Here is an 18,664-nt window from a genome sequence, read left to right on the forward strand (position 1 = left end):
CAAGGGTTCCGTACATCTCACAATTTTCAACAATTTTTTTTTGTATACACGGTGTAACATAACGAAACCGAATAATTTCAACAGCGTATTCCTGACCATATTTAGAGACAAAAATTTCCTATAAACTTTTTTGAAATTCGCCTAGTTTCAGAGTTAATACCAATTAAAAAAAAACACGTTTTTATTGTTACCTAGTGCAAAACGCCCTTTTGATGGCGATGTTGCTGCTATGGGACGTAGTCTAAATGTCCTTATTGATAGTTGTCAAAAAGTGACAAGTAACACTTTGCAAAAAGTAGGTTTTACGAAAAAAAATTTAAAAATTAATTTTAAGTGACAAGTTTACATGTATTTTTTATGTACAAATACATTCAAAAAAGTGGAAAAAACAAAACAAAAATATTTTTTTTTTGTTTTTTAGCGAAATTGACCTAAACTCATATTACATTTTTTCCTTCTTTTGACCTCAGAAATGCGTGGTTAAAATTATTCGGTTTCCTCATGTTACACAGTGTATACATGAAACGTGACGTGAGTGAAACGTCTTGAAAAACCCGAATGGGTCAATCAAAAACCAGATGTAACATGAAGTTTTCTGGCGTGGTGGCGTATATCTCTGCAACTTTGCAAAGTAGCTTAGATAGGAAGATTAAATGCCGAACAGTAGTACAAGTGTCCAAATGCGAAGACTGAAGACCGAGCTCCGCCTAGGGCTGATAGCGCGGAGCGTCCGACGGGTTGCGCTTCCTACTACTTCCGCAAGTGTTTTAAAAGCGAATGCCGAAGAGAGATAATACCTACAGGGTGGCCAAAAAATAAGCGTAGCCGGGGAGGTTTTCGGATTATACTGAGCTTTACAACTTTTACTATGGGACCAACCCCGAAATCGCGAAAAAAAATATATCCTCCCATAGAAAACGGACCATCCAAAATGTATGAAACAGCCAAATTTTTCCTCGAGGTTTCGGGGTTGCACGTTGGCAACGGGAATACACTTAGTTAATTTTTTGGCCACCCTGTATAGTGCTTTTTAAAACACGTAACAATAGCAACCTAATCAATCAGTACTACACTTGTATCAATGCGGCTGTGTGCCAGCCTAGTCACATCTTTTGTCGTCATTTCGACTCACGCTTGAAGTAAAGGCGGCGTGCCTTTACTTCAAGCGTGAGTCTTCGGGACACTTCGGGCCTTCGGCCTTATGTGGATATCGGCCTAGGGCCTTCGCAATAGCTGTCTACATCACGTTTCACTTAAACCATTGCGGCTGTGTCCCTAAAAAACCTAAACCGCATTTTTGGTCTTTAATCCGACTCACGCTTGACTGTAGATTTCTAATAGGTTTTCCTGTCATCTTTAGGTAAAGGACTATTTTGTGTATTTTTTTCAGAATTTTAGGCCCTGTAGTTTCGGAGATAGAGGGGGGGGGAATGGTCATTTTTTGTCTAATTTCTTAAATAACTTCTAAACTTTTTATCGTAAATTTATAAAAATAATATATCTGAGATTCTCACAACGAGCTCTTTTGTTTGATATGTAACACGATATAGTTTGCAAAACTTTGTTTTTAAATGTTATCTTTTACCCCCCAAAAGTAGCCCTTATGTTTAAAATTCATTTGTTGACGTTGCATATCCGTCTTTGGGTCACAGACTTACATATGTATACCAAATTTCAACTTAATTGGTCCAGTAGTTTCGGAGCAAATCGGCTGTGACAGACGGACGGACAGACAGACGCACGAGTGATCCTATAAGGGTTCCGTTTTTTCCTTTTGAGGTACGGAACCCTAAAAAACGAACTATAGTTGGTCAAACCAATTTGTCAGTCAGTAAGAACCAGGAAAACTATACTCATCATTTTCTTTTGGGTGCTAGTACTAGTGTAAGACAAAGATAGTATGATTCTCTCTGTCTATGATTGAAATGAGACTCATTTGACAAACTGGTATATAAATTGTTATACTTACAAAGAAAATATATACAGGCTTGTAAAGTTTACATACAATACTTTTACTCCCTTCAATTTAAATTGTAATTCAAATTACAATTTCTAGGGGGGCGATTTTTGAATTTCGATTGCTCGATTTCGTCACTTGAAAATGTAGAAAACGGAGAAATGCTAATTTTAGAAATACGAGCGATAGAAATTACGAATCGAGTGGTATTGACACTCATTTTCAGTTCTATTAGTAGAATTTAAAAGCCTAATAGTGTAGATATTATTGAACGAAATACACGAAATCGAACGATCGAAATTCAAAAATCGGGCCCCAGCAACGAAATCTGTCTAACGAAAAATACGCACTTGCCTCATAAAGTAATATTTCCTTCCAAATAAATGATCGAACTAAAATTATTTTCGTTATCCTGGTTAATTTGTCACGCCTTGATGTATGCCTACCAAACATACAAAATAAATCGTTGTAATTCGGTTTCAAGGTTGACAAGCACTTTTGATGAAGCTGGAGAGCGCCATCTACTTAAGCCGTGAGTTTTATGACCAAAATAATTTACCTATCTAAGCGCCACTTGCACTATCCCACTAACTCGGGGTTAACCGGTTAAACCGTTAACCCAGTGTCAAATTGTACTAGTAACCATGGTAACTCCAGGTTTAACCTGTTAACCCGGGTTAGAGGGATGGTGCTTGCATTTGGCCCTTCATATTCATTTTAGGGTTGCGTACCTCAAAAGGAAAAAACGGAACCCTTTTATGATCACTCGTGCGTCTGTCACAGCTCATTTTCTCCAAAAGGACCAATTAAGTTGAAATTTGGTACACATAATGTAAATTCGTGACCCAATTAAGACCCAATTTAAACATGAAGGCCATTTTTGAGGAGTAAATGAGAAAATAAAAAAATATTTTTTAAACTATATTGTTACATATCAAATAAAAGAGCTCATATTGTGAATTTCAGATATATATTTTTTGTAATTTTAAATTAAAGTTATTTACGAAAATAGCCAAATCATGATCATTCCCCCTTTATCTCCAAAACTACTAGGTCTAAAATTTTGAAAAAAATATACATAATAGTTCTTTACCTATAGATGACAGGAAAACCTATTAGAAATGTGCAGTCAAGCGTGAGTCGGACTAATTACTTGGTTTTGATCCGACCCCTACGGGTTTTTAAAGGCAAGGCACTCGCGTTTATGATAAAAATAATTCATATTCTTACACAAGTCGACCCAGCCCCACAGTCCACACTTAATTTTAAAACGATCGAAAAATGACAACAAACTTTGTGTTTTTCAAAGTTTATAATAATGTATTCAGGTCCTTACTTACTAGGCTAAAATAGAATCTTGAGTTTTTCGTCGATTTCAAACCATTATTTCCTATTTTCGGGATTACAGCAATACTTGCCGTTTATTCTATTTCTTCTCTGTAAAAAAAATAGACACCCATCGTAAACCAGGTATTTTTTTACTGTTTGATTCTGAAAGGATATAACCAAACGAAGTAGCCATTAACAGGCGTTCCCCTCTGTAGAAAATTGGCGGCCAATGGTCATACAGGCGTCTTCGGATTTCGAGATAATCACAAGATCCAGAGACGATTTAGAGATCAACTAGATCTACATTAGATATCGACTAGATGTGACTTGGATATCTATGTCATAAGTGTCATAACTTGTCGAAATAGTTCAAGACGACCTCCAGAATCGCGGAAACGTCAAATTTGACATATTTAAATTATCCATATCGTAACTTGTTGAAGTCTAGTAGAAATCTAATTCATTTTCCGAATCGAGCCGATACACATTGTATTGACTGATGTTTATCTGACATGGCTATTTTTACGTTACGTAAAATACATTAGACGTACCCCTCCCCCGCAAAAATCGGTAGACTATTTTGTAAAGAAAATTACAGACATGGCGTCTCCGTTTGGTTATATCCTCTAAGGTTTGAGTAGGTATTAGCTGTTTTCTCTGTTTCTGTGTTTGTCCCGCCCGTAAACGGTTAAGTACTTCCCCTTATTCATAAACTTTACGGGCCTAATTTAGTTAAATTGTGTCGCTTAACTTCAAACTCGGGTAAATCCATCTGTCAGATTATGGTATTAAGAAAACGTAATAGGATAGATATTTGCTGAAAGGGTCCAATGGATTTACCCGAGTTTGAAGTTAAGCGACACAATTATGTTCTATATCTTTCTTACAAATACATACTAAAGTCACAATGATAAAGTCAGATAAAGACAAACGATTATTAGCTAATCGAGGTTTGTATCGCGTTTATGAATAAGGGGGTTACACTTTAACTACTTTATAAGGCAGAGGGAATATATTTCCCACCTGATTTTGAACTTTATTTCAAAGTGATAGAGTTCAATTTTGCATAATTCCTGACACTCTTATGCCTTATAAAGGGTTAAGCCATTTTTACCTACTAACTACATGAGACATGATAGTACGACTACCACATTTAATTTGCTAATCTACTTATCTACTGAAATGGCTAACTAAGTAAGTCAATTAGAAATAAATATTTTTTTAATAAACGTTTTTACCATATTCCTTCTTCATTGCTGCTGTTCAACGAGAGTAGAAATAAAAAACATCATCACTTTTAAATAATAATTTTAATTCGTCATTCTTGTAAATAAAAACAAAATTACAATTGTTACAAATAGACATAGATTCGCTAATTTGTGAGTCTTGTTACATCGATTAACTTCTGTCTAAAAAGAAACGTAGCATATGACGGTTTGACAAAGAAAATTCTGTCGACACTCGACTAACAAAGTCGTTAAGTATACTGATAGAACTATATTTTCTTTCAAACCGTCAAACTATGAATAAAAACGCACTGAACAGAGTTCCATAATTTCCTTATTTCGTTCGAATATCTTGAACCAAAACTGTGTGTAGGTACTTTAATACCTACGAATATATTAATAATCGGAATAATGAAATATTAAGCATATCCGTCAAGTTAAGGCACTGTGTGGTTATTATTCGTTATTCTATGCGTGATTACTCAACCAAAAAACATTATTTACACAAAAGAAAACACTTGGCACTGAAAGATAAATAAAGATACAATACACGTCGAGACATTCTTACGTACCTAAGCGTATTCTTAAATTATTCGATATAGTTACGTTTGTTCGATATGTCGCTTAACTATTTAGATACGTATTCCAGTAGGTGATATAATACAATATATTTACATTCGTACGATACTGGCTAAACTATTGAAGGCACCTGATTGAGGTCGGTGGAGATTTAAAACCTGTAACAAAGGACATCGTTAATTATTTTTAAAAGGTTAGTAGAAATGACGTGATTGTTTAGTCATGCAGGCGTATATTGGATGTAATTAAAATTTAAAAGTGGAAAAATTACTCTCTTTGGTGAGACTTGAACTCACGGCCTCTGGTTCGATACTCCAGCGCTGCCATCTAAGCCACCAAGACCTCATCCATAACCAGCAACAGCCAGATGTCGTGAGTTCTAGTCTAACCCAAGACAGTAATTTTTCCACTTTTAAATTTATTCTAAGCTTAATAGCAATGTTCGTAGATGTTTCTGCTTGTTAAAAATTTAAATTGGCTGTAATTGATAAGTAAAATATACATCATTCATAAGTATGCTATTTAATAGCAACGCAATTGAAAAATACCTATATTAGGCATTGGTATAATCACACTGTCGCGTAGAAATTTTGCATTAACATTTTTAAGAGGGTAAATTGTTCTTTCCAAAGGTTTAAATAAAACGCAATTTGTAGATATAAAAATAAGATACCTGTAGATTAGATAAGGGATACCTACTACTCAAATTTCTTCTGACAGATCTAACTTATCACCGGTACAGGTAACCTTTTCACTCTAGAATTTGTAACTTTCTTTGACTTCTAAGGGGGTAAATAATACTTTTCAAAAGTTTTTCCGTTTGTTTTCATTTTGTAAATTTAAAAGCAAGACCCTTCCTCAGATCGGCGACTAGTTCATTTTGTATAGTATTCTACATTTATAAAGAACGCGTGTAATTTATAAAAGAAATGATTGTAACTTACTAAACAATTGCACGAGTGGCGGCTCTAGACGTCCGTGCTCCAAACTATCGCATTTGTACCCAAAGCACAAGATGGACAATTCTGTGAACAAACCAACATGTAAATATAAATATCAGTTATCATGAAAGAACCCGTTATTAAAAAGTTTATGGAGAGCAGATTTTTATATAATCAGATGACAATTCAGACGGGCCTGATATAAATGATAATTTCTTTATTTCAGTCACATGCATCAACATACAGCTAAGGATGCCAAAACGCTTATGCAGTAGGGACAATACATACAATAATAACGCTTTATTTTTATTATAGAAATCTTATGTCCGTCTTCCTAATCCATCATCTCACAAGGTAAAATTTTGCCTTTATCAATTGCGGAGTAGATTGGATTGATAAAATTTTACAGAGAAGACATAATAGTCAGGCAATAGTAGTTATAAGAGCAGTACAATTATTATTGTTACTTACAACAATACTCTCGATGGCATTGGCCAACTGCTCCTCCATTATTTTCACGTCACCGTGATCCAGGACTTCCTGAAAATTTAAAAACATACATATTTAATAATTAAAATAGAAATTATTCTTTCACACCATATAGGTATTTAAGAGTCTAGCTCTTGTCAATGGAGCAACAGATACCGCGGTTCTGTGGTATTGTTTTGAGCCCCTGATACGATAATCCAATAACCTTTGTTTTTGGTCTATAGGTGCACCTCCCTTCAATGTTCCGTTTACAGAAGTAATTTTAAGTTTCAACCTTAAACCAATGATATCGGCAAGATTACAATGTTTGGTACATAGGTATAGGATTGTTATTTACGTCGCGGCTGCTCGCCGCATGTCGCGAAAATTTAAAATACCTAGGTATTGCTTTGCCACCCGAAGGGTTAACGCTGAAACTTACTTCCTGACACACTTTGACTCCATCAGCGATATCGGGCAGCGCGGCCGCAAGACGCGCGGCAGCACACGCGCAACTAACGCTCGCCAGCCGCGCGGCACCCTGCAGCACGCCGGCGTTGCCCTCGAGCCGCGAGCCTCGCGCGTCGCGGTAAGGCAGCGGCATCGTCGACGCCGCGCGCCGCCATTCCTAGAATTATTGAGCTTCTAGAATGTGGAAAAGGGTGAAGGTGCTAGCGGTAAATTTAAATCGCTGATACGTCACTAAATTGGTTGCGCGCTCGGTTGACGACTAATAATTTATATGGTTAGAAGAGCTTTGTTTGAAACAGACAGAGCTTTGTTTTAAATAGATTTTGTTCTGCTTTATCTCTTTATTCTTTAGTTGTTTAATTTGTTTACAAATCTGAGACTTTATTTGTCTCTCTGCAATGACGTTCAATTTCTCGAGGATGTTTATATGTATTATCATTTTATGGCAAAGTTTTAGAAGCTAGCAAAATCCGTCTTTGTTTTAGATTTCAGAAAAGTAGGTATAAATACAATTAGCAGCGATTTAAGTCTAACACCAACACCCAATATAATAACATCAGAATAGATGGTTGACTTGTTTTATGTTTGGATGATGTGACAATAAGAGGAATTGAATACAAAATAAGAATACGAATATTAAACATGATATTTACCAGAACCATTAATATGGATTGGATTAATCGCATTAGAAATATTAATCAATGCAGTTATCACACAGTTTTAGTCACAAATGATACCGTACCTCAGTGTCAGTCTTCGCGTCCGCATCGCCTATCGATCGGACCAGCTCCTTAGATATCGCCATTAAGAGGTAATTCGTGATTTTCGCTTTGGTTTCAGCAGACATCTCTCTACCGGTGACTTTGATTTCTTTGCACACTCTAGTGAGGTCATCGTCGACCGTGTTGTGGATTCTGTCGAAGAGGTCTTCGATCAGTTGCCCGACGAGTTGGCTCCTCATAGCCGGACAGGAGCACCTCGAATCTGATGTTATGTAGCTCATACTGTGATGCATCCTATCGTAGTCTGTCTTCTTTGGTACGGCAGTGTATATGGAGTAACCTTCGTCCACATACTCGCTTCTATCTGGCTTCAGTTCTATCCTAGACGCATGGAACGACTGTCTCATCGTTTCGCTGCGTAACTCTTCCAGCTCTTCAGTCTTAATAGAGAGCTCATGACTTAACGTTTTGATCTTCTCATCGCACTTCCTCTTGCACTGGGTTAAAGCTTTTTGTGTTAATGCTAGCTGCTTTTCCAGAGATTCGACCTGAGAACACATGTCTTCTTAGAGAGGCTTGGATCCATGCACGATATTTACAGGACACTCCATGCGTGGCGCGACGACGTTCGTGTGACAAGCGGGGATGCAACGATGCAAGAGTTAGTGAACGGTTAAGCGGTAACGAATAAAGGGTTAAAACATGCAATGCCCAAGCTATATACAAAGATTAAGCTATAACAATTACATCTACAAACTAGATACTTACTTGATAATAATAAGTATTACCGAATCCAATGTATGATGCGTCGCTATTGACACTAAATGGTATTTAATCATTGGTATCAAGTAATAAACACAAAATGGTTTTCATCGTCACACAAAAATAATGCAGAATCATCTTACATTGGAAAACATGCACTTATTACCTCATAATTACGAATATTACAAAAATATGGAAAAGTTGTGCGACTATTTCTCTTACTTAATAGAAATAAAAAACAAATACATACTGGGTGTTTCTTAACCCTTAGCTAAATATTTCGAAGTGAATAACATAATCTACTTACAGGTCATACTGAGCAAATTTTACAATGGGACTAAGCATGAAATCGTGGAAAACATTTTGAATCTCCTATAAAAAATATCGACATCTAAAATGTAGGAAACAACCAATTATTTTTTCGCGGTTCCAAGGTAAATCCCATTTTAAAAGTTGCTCAGCATTTATTTAAATTCACCTCGCGAATTATGGCTGAGAGTTGATAAAACATATTTTATTTTATATTTTCATGCTAAAATGCTAGTCGCACATGTCACGTTTCTCTAACCATGACTGAATGACTAACCTCCTCTTTCAGTTCACCGTTGGTGACCTCCAGATCCTGGTGGTTCTTGCAGGCTCTCTGCAGCTCTTTCCTAACGGACTCTAGTTCGTTCATGAATTTTAGTTCTGCTTTCCGCGACACTTCCTTCGTGGTCTTCATTTCCTTTTCGATGTTCTTGTTCATTTTGCGGAGTTGCTCGACTTCACCCTGTCATAAAGTAATAGTTAACCCTTTAACCATTTGACATTCCTTTCTAGTCATTCGATTTCGATCGGTTCGATCCGTAATTCTTAATCTAGAAATGCGTTTTTGTTTTAAGTATGATGGCAAGTATGTTGCCGCTACGGACTAAAGGGTTAATGTCTTATAGACATTATGCTTTATTGAACACGCATCGTAATGGTCAGCTTTGTTTTGTTTTATATCTCGATAGTTTAATATACATATAATATGTCATATATGTATTATTCTCACTTGGCCTCATGAATGAATATAGATAAAGTGGCAAGTATAAGGTAAATTTTGTGAATTCAATACAAGAATTTTACGCAATAGGGAATATTATGCAAAACCCTACAGAGGGGTCGCCACTAGAATAAACAGTAACAAACCTCGATGCAACAATATCTTATTTATAACAAATAATTTGTAAAAACTTGTCAACAAACTGTTTACGGCAATACGGCATAATATGTACGAGTATCTCTATGGTTTACATATGTGTTAGTGCTGCACTCTGGCGGTAGAACATTGAAGTAATATTCCCATTGTACCAAACACAACAAATCTATACCTAGTACTACCTCACTTACCTTAAACGCAGCTTCAGCAGATTTTAAAGCTGTCTCAGACTTCTTTAAGTCTGTCTGAGTTTTCGAGAGCGTGTTCTGAAGGTTTAGGTTCAAGCATTTGTGCTTTTGCGAGTCCCGTTCCGATTTCTCGAGGGCTATCTTCAGTAATGAATCAGACTCTTCAAGTTCTCTGATCGTCTTCTTTAGGGGCTCGATGATTTTCTTGATTTGGTCCTTTTCATCTTGTAGTTTTTTAACCTGGAAATATAAGAAAAACCTATTAACCACTGTAATATTTTCAACAATCTTGACTTTTCCCTGGAATACTTAGGTTTTTCCTGACTATATCGGTCTCGGAAAAAAGATCGGTGTCTGTTTCTGATATTGATTCGAAGAATTAGCGAGTACTCTATTATACCTTCAAGACTTTATATCTAGCTTTGGAGATTGACAGCAACGGTGGTAGACTAATGTTTTACCAATACCTTCAAACTGCTTATAGTCGCATAATGCGCCTCGTCCTTCTTCTATGAGTACTTAGCTAATCTTGACCTAGGTGCTTAGATATCACTCGCCTCTCGCTGTCTATTAGCATCATTTCCGTTGAACGAACTGAGGAATTTAAAATGACTGTTCTTACCTGTCCCTTCAAGGAGCTCTCCGTCGCTTGCGCCTCCTCAATTTTCTTCTTGTAGCCTCCCTCCATCTCAGCCCACATATCGTCGGCCTGAGTCAACATCTCGAGGTACGCCGTTTCCCGTCTCTCGAGCTCGGCGATGCGCGCCTTCAAATCCTTTTCCATGGCGAGAAGCTTTTGGATTTTTTCCATTGTCGCTGGGTCCACGGGGAGCTGTTGACAGTTGTGTAGTTTAATGTTCATAGCTGCATAAATTAATAAGCAAGACGGATGCTTCTTGCAAGTCTTCTTATTGCAAGTTATTGCACGAGTTAAGGCGTTTCTTCATTTTTAGGTTGCCGAAAAGACACATCCAAAATCTGCGTAATATCTTATTAAGCGTACCTATATAAATATATTTAAACCAAACTTTTCACAAGCTTGTGGCAGTTGTAGCTTAATTCTATAGGTAAGCTTACATTTGTACATTAGGTATATATTAATTACAGATTAATATTTAATAGGAAACTACTCGTAATAGGAATAAACTTGTAAAATGTAAAGTAAAGTAAAATGTCAAAACTCGGAAAACGACTTTCATAGCATAATCCAAGGCAAATCGACAATCAACACATACCTACTCTAAGCGATGGCATAGTTGTTGCATTTCAAACAAGCCAGCTGGTTCAACAAAGTTAAACTCTAATGTCTTAATAATAAGATTTGCAATCAACGCCACAAAACCGTTCAGATAACATCCAAAACGATTAGAGATAAATTTCCAATGAATTCGAGGAACTGAGCAATTAAGACTTATTTCATGACGATGTTAAATATAGGTCAACGTCTTTATTACTTCTCCCATAAGGCCGTGATTCGGATATCTAAAGGCATGTTGAGAGTGATTAAGTAGTTTGTACTAGATTCTTTCCTACGGTCTGATAACGATGTTACAATGAGATCGTTTTCGAAGAATATGATCTCGAAATCCGAGATTTTGAACTAGTGCGGTAATAGAAACAATGTTAGGTGAAATTATGTAAGTAAGCAGTTCAAGTTCGTAACGTTGCTGCTTTACCGGGTGTGGCCTGTAATATGAGCAAAAAATTAAACAGTAGGCTGTACTCCTCATACTGACCAACATTTGTTCAGCAACTTTTAAAAATAACTTGTGGTTTGATTTTTAATACACTTTAAAGTTTATGCTAAGGCGCAATGTATTGCGAATTTTGTTATGTTTAAGGCGTGACAAGCAACGTCAATCACAATGATATGACGTCGCGATGGCGTCCATTGAAGATAATATTTATTTTGTATTGAAAAATAGGGAGTCTAAATACTTCATAATTTTTAAAAGTTGTTGAACAAAAGTGTCACCGTTTGAGGAGTACAATCTATGTTTTAAATAATTCTGGCTTCAGGAGCCATTTGAGGGTAGATTTTGTTTACTTGTATTTAAATACCTAAAAATACAGAGTATAGTAACTTACCGTCTCCTTCAGACTCTCTCCATCTATCTTGTCCTTCAGCTCGGAGATCTTCTCCTGAATCTTGTCCCCCTTGGAACAGCACCGACACTTCGCCACTCTGATCTGTACATTAGTGGATTCTAGCTTCTCTTCCAGCTCTCTCACTCTAACCTTTAGCTAGTAACTTACCTTCTCCTTCAAGCTCTCTCCATCTATCTTGTTCTTCAGCTCGGAGATCTTCTCCTGGATCTAGTCCCCCTTGGAACAGCACCGACACTCCGCCACTTTGATCTGTATCTTTGTGAATTCTAGCTCCTCTTGCAACTCTTTCGGTCTAGCCTTTAGCTAATAACTTACCTTCTCTTTCAGACTCTCTCCATCTATCTTGTCCTTTAGTTCGGAGATCTTCTCCTGGATCTGGTCCCCCTTGGAACAGCACCGACACTCCGCCACTCTGATCTGTAACTTAGTGGATTCTAGCTCATCTTCCAGTTCCCTCACTTTGGCCTTTAGCGAGTTTGTCACGGTCTTCGTCTGGTTCTCTATCTCTCTCTTTTCTTTTATCAGTCTGGAAAAAATTATAAGAAATTATTGTTTTGTGAAGTGCGGTTACATTCTAGGATCGCGTGAAATTACTAGATGGTTATAATTCAGCACTAAAAAGCATCGAGCACATATAGCTGAAAATAATGAGTGAATGAAGGCTAACAAAAAGGGGAGAGGAGAAGCAGAAGCGGGAATTGGAACGGGTAGACCTCGGCGGACTTTTTCTGATCAGATCGGGTAAATCCTCAAGAAAGGCCAGGTCAAGAGCACCCTAAACCGGCGAGCGTGTATGAGGAATGTTATGAAAGTGAAAGAAGCGAAAGGGGTATGTCAGGATCGTAGCAACTAAAAATCCTTGGTCTCTGCCTACCCCTCTGGGGAATAGGCGTGATTGTATGTACGTATGCCCGTGATTGGGCTATGAACTGAGCTTAGCTAGAACGTATGTACCTACGTATTTTACTTACCAACGTTACTTACCGACCCCGAAATCTACAGGAAATTGTCAGAGTCAGGTGTCAATTGTCAAGTTAGTGAAATAGGTGCCAGAGGCCCCACACTTGTCTTCTCGATCTCCTAACATAATCTTTGTCTAACTTATAGATAATGTTTTGGTATAAACATACTTAAAGATCATCTCCTGCATGTCGGCGACGCGCGGCAGATCGTCGTACTGCGACGTCCCGTACTTGACCAGCGCGCCGCTCTTCTCCTTCTGCACCTGGTTGATCACGGCCCGCGTGTCTGTGCCGAAGGGACACCGGCTTGCCAGCATGCGCTGAGGGCACAAACGATTGGTTAATTATTACTTATGTCTATTATATGATCTGTGCTTATGTGAAATTATCAAAACAGTTTCATGTCTTGTACAGAGAGCTGCTAAATTGCATGGACGCCTAATTATTGAATCAAGTAATAAAGTGGCCATGCAATTTTATGCGTATTGGGCCAAAGTATGTCAATCGAAGGAGCGCAGCTATGCGGCAGAATTAGAGTAGCCGCTTGCTCCGTCTAAAGCATAACTGCGTCTCTCAAATTGGTATATACGTATGTTAGCCCAATATCAAGACATCAGATTATACCGGGTGTTGAATGCAAATAGGGCAGTCAGAGAAAAATGGAAACTATAAAAAATAGCTTTCTTACTTCACGAGACCGATTTGAGAGACCTAAGTAGGTATATGTGTCGGATGACTAACAGGCCTATTCGGATTTCTAGATAATCACAAGACCTTGAGACGATATAGAGATCAACTAGATCTACATTAGATATCGACTAGATGTGACTTGGATATCTAAGTCATAACTTGTCGAAATCGTTCAAGAGGACCTCCAGAATCGCGGAAACGTCAAATTTGACATATCTATCTTACAAATATCTTTAAATTATCCATATCGTAACTTGTTGAAGTCTAGTAGAAATCTAATTCATTTTCCGAATCGAGCCGTAAGTATGTAGCGGTCCCGGGTTAAATATACGTAGGTATACCGAGGTAGTTAAATATTTGTGTGATGGTGATGAGTATGGATATTTCTATACCTGAATCTCAATTGTTTCTATTGCAATTATCTATCATGGTTTCATCTAGAAGCTTAAAACTTTATAGCGTTCTTGGATAACGTCGACTTTCCCCTGATTTTATTATGTGGTTAGGCATAGAAACTGTCTTGTTCTAATACATTGGAACTGCTAAATATTATAATTTGGAAAAAACCTTGACCAACATTTATTTTAGTAGGTAAGTATATAAAACACACTTCATTATATCGACCGTGAGCACTTCCTCAATATCATGATATCATAAATTTAATATTAAAGACTTCTCTTCCTATCACATTGCAAATATAATAAGCACCTGTAGGTACAAACAGCAGCACTTTTAACTGCACATCGGTGGACCTTATTACAAAAGGCATAAGGTCCACTGATGTACAGTTAACAGTGTGGGCGTACCTAACTATAAGAACCTAATGTATTTGATTAGGTATTATAAATTGTTCCCTATAAGTTAGATTTAAGTACTAGGTATTGACATTTAGAGAGTTTTTTTTAATATCATAAACGTTTGGATATTTGCTATCCTGAAAAGACAGCCGAAAAGATTTCGACTTTTAGTCAAGTCAACGAAGACGAAAAAATTTCATATTTGAAAGAATAACATACCTCTTTGCCGGGTGGAATGTAGGCGCCTACCGCATTAATGACGTTCCATGCGATCAGAGCTGGCACGGCCTTCTCAAGTTTACACAGTCTCGAGCGGAGCTCCTCCTAGAACACGAAAAATTGATTAAATTTCATACTTAGACAAGGCAGAAACGTATATAGAATTCTTATTACCACCACTAGGGGCTAAGTGCATTACGTTTACACGTAGAACGGCTAGGTTCCCACTTCCCAATTATCGCACAGTATCAAATTAACTTCTTCTCCATACAATTACCCAATTAAAACCGCGGTCCGTCTAAAAAAACTTCATGGAGCGACAGCTCAACACTTAATTAAAGGTAATCAATCCATCAGTACGTGAGTGGGCGGATATAGCGATCTCCTCACTCGATCGATAATCCACTAATCCAACTGACCTGTACAGTCAGCAGCAGAAGTTGCTAAGCGGGTGAGGTGTTCAAAATTACCTTGACTCGCTCTTATTCTCGTAACAATAAAGTCGCGTCAGGATCATTGTGAATACCTGACCTGCGCTTAGCAACTTCGGCTGCTGACTGTACCTGAGTGGGCGGATATAGCGATCTCCTCACACGATCGACAATCCAATAATCAAACTGACCTGTACTCTTGCTGGCCTTGGCCGGCAAGTACCTATATTGTCCTCATTCCTTCGTGAACAATGTAGGTACTGACCACTTTATCAAAGAATGTCGCTAGTACATTTGGTGTCGGCTCATTTCAACGGTATTGTGTTTTAATTAGATTGTATCACTGTTCCACCCGCCATTGTTAATTGCTAAACAAGGCTATAAATACGGAGACTGAAAACCCGTTAAGTATATTATTTTCCGCTTTATTGTTTATTATTGTTTATTGTTTATTATTAAAAAAATTGTAATTACAGCGTTCGCCAATACATTACAATCTTAAATACTATTTAACCAACATTACTTAACCTAATTTTTAATTCACTACACTACACTACTTAATTAATACAGCGATTCAAATATTCGTTTACATTGTTCTACAAGTAGTGACCACTTGGATGCGAACACATCAATGTGTGGTGCCATATTAAGTACAGAGTTGAGCAGCGTGAGTGCGGTGTGTAGCGGCGCTTGGCGCAGCAGGCCAAGTCACGTTTAGGTAGGTGCATACTCGTACACTAGTAAAACGAAAATCTTCTTATGAGATGGTAAAAGAACTGAAAGAACGAAGGATGGAATCACATCTTGTTCAGCCAATCCGTCATATAAGTTCTTGATGTACCTCTCAACGGCTGTAGCCTGGTCCACACAGAGCGAGCATAATACGCGCGAGGCAATTTGTTCGCGCGCATGCTCGCTGTGTATTGACCCGCCTATTTACCTACCGAACAAGAAAATGGATGACATTTGAGTGGTACTCACCTGTTTCTGTTTGAGTGCGCACTCGTTCCTGTTGAGCTCTGTCATCAGGCGCTCGGCCTGCGCTCGCGAACATTCCCGTTGCTCCGTCATATCGCGTAGTTGCGCCGAACAAAGCTCATAGTCCATCTCCAACCTGTAAAATAAAACAAAGTTTTAAAATGTTTTAACAAAGTAAGCTAAGCACTATTAGTTATTGGCGACATTGGTTTTAGTGTACAGATGTAGTACCTACATAATATTTTTTCCATCGTTTTTTCACGGAAACGTACGAACGTGTCTTGCTACTTCAGTCAGTCTCGGTACAAAAAGTACCTAGTTAGGTTGACTGAAGTAGTATGACAAAAACGAAGATACGATGTTTCCGAGAAAATACGATGGACTGAAACTGGTGTATGCGATGGACTGTGGTATGTTACGTACCTAAGTGTAAGAAGTGAATGTAGTGTAAGTAAATGAAGAAGTGAACCTACCGAAGGAGTTTGAGTATTAGTTTTTGATAGTCGTTTTCTACTTAAAGAAATATGCATACAGCATGTCTAACGTAGCACGCTTCGACTTCCTTTGCTGTACATTACTTACATCTTACTCGTAGCAATGCAACTCGCATCGCAAGCGATGTATACTACTGAGAACGAAAACATGTTGCATACACATCTAATAGACCTCACACGCTAAATACACCTACTTTTAAAACGATACCTATAAATTAGATAGCTAATTCAATTATTCATTATTCATCCAATAATTAATTAAATCATAGTTACAAAACGACCACATCGTTAAATTAGCCTAATGAAGCTTGACGCATGTTCGACGCGTTGGGAAAGTGACGAATACATAAATGAACTCACTGCTGCCAGTGCAAACGGGTATCATTTTCTATTTCTTCCAATTCACAACATTCCTCTTCGAGCCTCTCGTACTTGTCTTGAAGTTCTGAAAGTTGCAATTCGAGCTCCTGCAACAGAAAACATAAACCTCAATAACGTTACTTTGCCCAATTACTTACCCATCTTTCTCAAAACGGAGTTTGTAAATTCTAAAGAGTAAAACTTTGCACGTCACACCAAAATTTCAAACTAAATATATAGCAATTTTAATTTTTAACAAGCAGAAACATCTGCGATCGATGCTATTAATCTTAGAATAAATATAAAAGTGAAAAAAATACTGTCTTGGGTGGATCTTTAACTCCAGAGGCCGTGAGTTTAAGTCTCATCCAAGACAGTAATTAATTTTTCACCACACCAACTCGGAAAGGCTAACTTTGCACTTCAAAAACTAATAGCAAAGTTGCATTTTATTCACATGTGAGGCAAAGTAATCAAATGCAAATTTTGAGTTGTTTTCTTATATTTGACGGTAGGATTGACTTTTAAATGATGACTTTGGGTGATAAATATTTAATAATATTCATTTGGATTTGATTTGGTTTGATTTTGTTTGATATTTTACATTTAATATTTGCTTAGGGTTGGTATGGTGAAAAATTTTGTGTTTCACTCGGGGGCAAATATTGTTTAACCCTCGTGCTTTGAAACCCTCGCAACGCTCAAGATTCCATTTTTCGAACCACTCGCTACACTCGTGGTTCAATTTTGGAATCTTTCGCTTGCTCGGGTATCAATATTAGCACGAGCGGTTAAACAACAACTTTGCCCCCTTGTAAAACAAATAACTATTTCCACTTTTAAATTTATTCTAATCTTAATATATACAATATTATAACTTTTTTGCCTTACTTTCTCGTTCCAATCCATAATGGTATATCTAACAAGCATTTTATAATGCGTTATAGAATTTGTTGCTGGCTGAAGGGATAGAATAATAACAACAAATCGTTAAATCATTCAGTTGATCTTAAAAGTTTCAAAATGTTACTTACCTGTATCCTATTCTCTAATATAAACTCCGTCTGCAACCTCTGTGCAAGTTTAGCTTCCTTCACGTCCTGAGCCGCCTCGTATATAGAGATCTTTCCCTCCAAGAACTTCAGCCTCCTCTCGTAATACTGCTTATGTTTCTTCCCCAATTTCACACACCTACACTCTAAACTATCGCCCTCTTCTTTACTATTAAGCGTCCTATTTCTAACTCCCTGTCTCTCTAACTTCTCCCTAATGCTATTCAGTCGTTGGATTTCTGTGTTAAGTTCGCCGGAGCATTCAAAACTGTCGTTGACATCCGTTTGTGTGCTCCTCGTTTCTGTTTCAACGCCCTCGAAAATCCCGCTTTCTTGTAAAACGCTGCTCGGTTTTCTTTCGTCACTGCAAAGGCTTTCGAGGGATTCACACTTGTACCCTTTCTGCTGATATGGGGTGACTGTTGCGATTGCTTTTTGGATTTTTTGCGAAGTGATATCAGTTTCCTGTTTCGTTTTCAGGTCACATATTCTTTTTGGTTTGATCTGGAAGAGTAATTATAATAAATTTGGATTAGTATTTTCAAATAAACGTCTCTGACGTTAAAATGTTAATGTCAATGTCAAATCATTTACTTTTAAACGGCTACTACTCTATAATTTAAAACACTATGAAGTTGAAGGATCAATCACACTGAAATTTAACTGCTGCAACGTTTCCGCAGAAATCATAAGAAGTGTATAGTCTGTGCGGAAAGAGAAGAGTCGTGGAATATATGGAGCCC

The 18,664-nt window shown here is 37.5% G+C and overlaps 2 protein-coding genes across 3 annotated transcripts in view; both read right to left on the bottom strand.

Moving 5' to 3' along the window:
• LOC134668199 (hemolymph lipopolysaccharide-binding protein-like) overlaps positions 1-3,342 on the bottom strand; it is a 31,756-nt gene extending 28,414 nt beyond the window's left edge. Inside the window, exon 1 of the mRNA XM_063525704.1 lies at positions 3,294-3,342. The gene's annotated coding sequence lies outside the window, so the exon portion shown is untranslated. The remainder of the gene's footprint in view (positions 1-3,293) is intronic.
• Positions 3,343-4,581: 1,239 nt separating this feature from the next.
• The window catches only part of LOC134668064 (myosin-4-like), a 171,431-nt gene continuing 157,348 nt past the window's right edge, over positions 4,582-18,664 (bottom strand). For both annotated transcript variants that reach the window (XM_063525523.1, XM_063525524.1), the window contains 14 exons: positions 17,904-18,425; positions 16,870-16,976; positions 16,019-16,151; positions 14,607-14,711; positions 13,069-13,220; positions 12,254-12,464; positions 10,452-10,661; positions 9,833-10,069; positions 9,042-9,227; positions 7,714-8,241; positions 6,943-7,128; positions 6,504-6,572; positions 6,036-6,116; positions 4,582-5,249 (listed from right to left, as the gene is read on the bottom strand). In XM_063525523.1, coding sequence (XP_063381593.1) covers positions 6,060-6,116; positions 6,504-6,572; positions 6,943-7,128; positions 7,714-8,241; positions 9,042-9,227; positions 9,833-10,069; positions 10,452-10,661; positions 12,254-12,464; positions 13,069-13,220; positions 14,607-14,711; positions 16,019-16,151; positions 16,870-16,976; positions 17,904-18,425 — 2,703 coding nt within the window. In that variant the 3' untranslated portion in view covers positions 4,582-5,249; positions 6,036-6,059. The remainder of the gene's footprint in view (positions 5,250-6,035; positions 6,117-6,503; positions 6,573-6,942; positions 7,129-7,713; positions 8,242-9,041; positions 9,228-9,832; positions 10,070-10,451; positions 10,662-12,253; positions 12,465-13,068; positions 13,221-14,606; positions 14,712-16,018; positions 16,152-16,869; positions 16,977-17,903; positions 18,426-18,664) is intronic.

The sequence above is a fragment of the Cydia fagiglandana genome, chromosome 10, assembly GCF_963556715.1.
Source record: "Cydia fagiglandana chromosome 10, ilCydFagi1.1, whole genome shotgun sequence".
In the NCBI taxonomy this organism is placed as follows: Eukaryota; Metazoa; Arthropoda; class Insecta; order Lepidoptera; family Tortricidae; genus Cydia; species Cydia fagiglandana.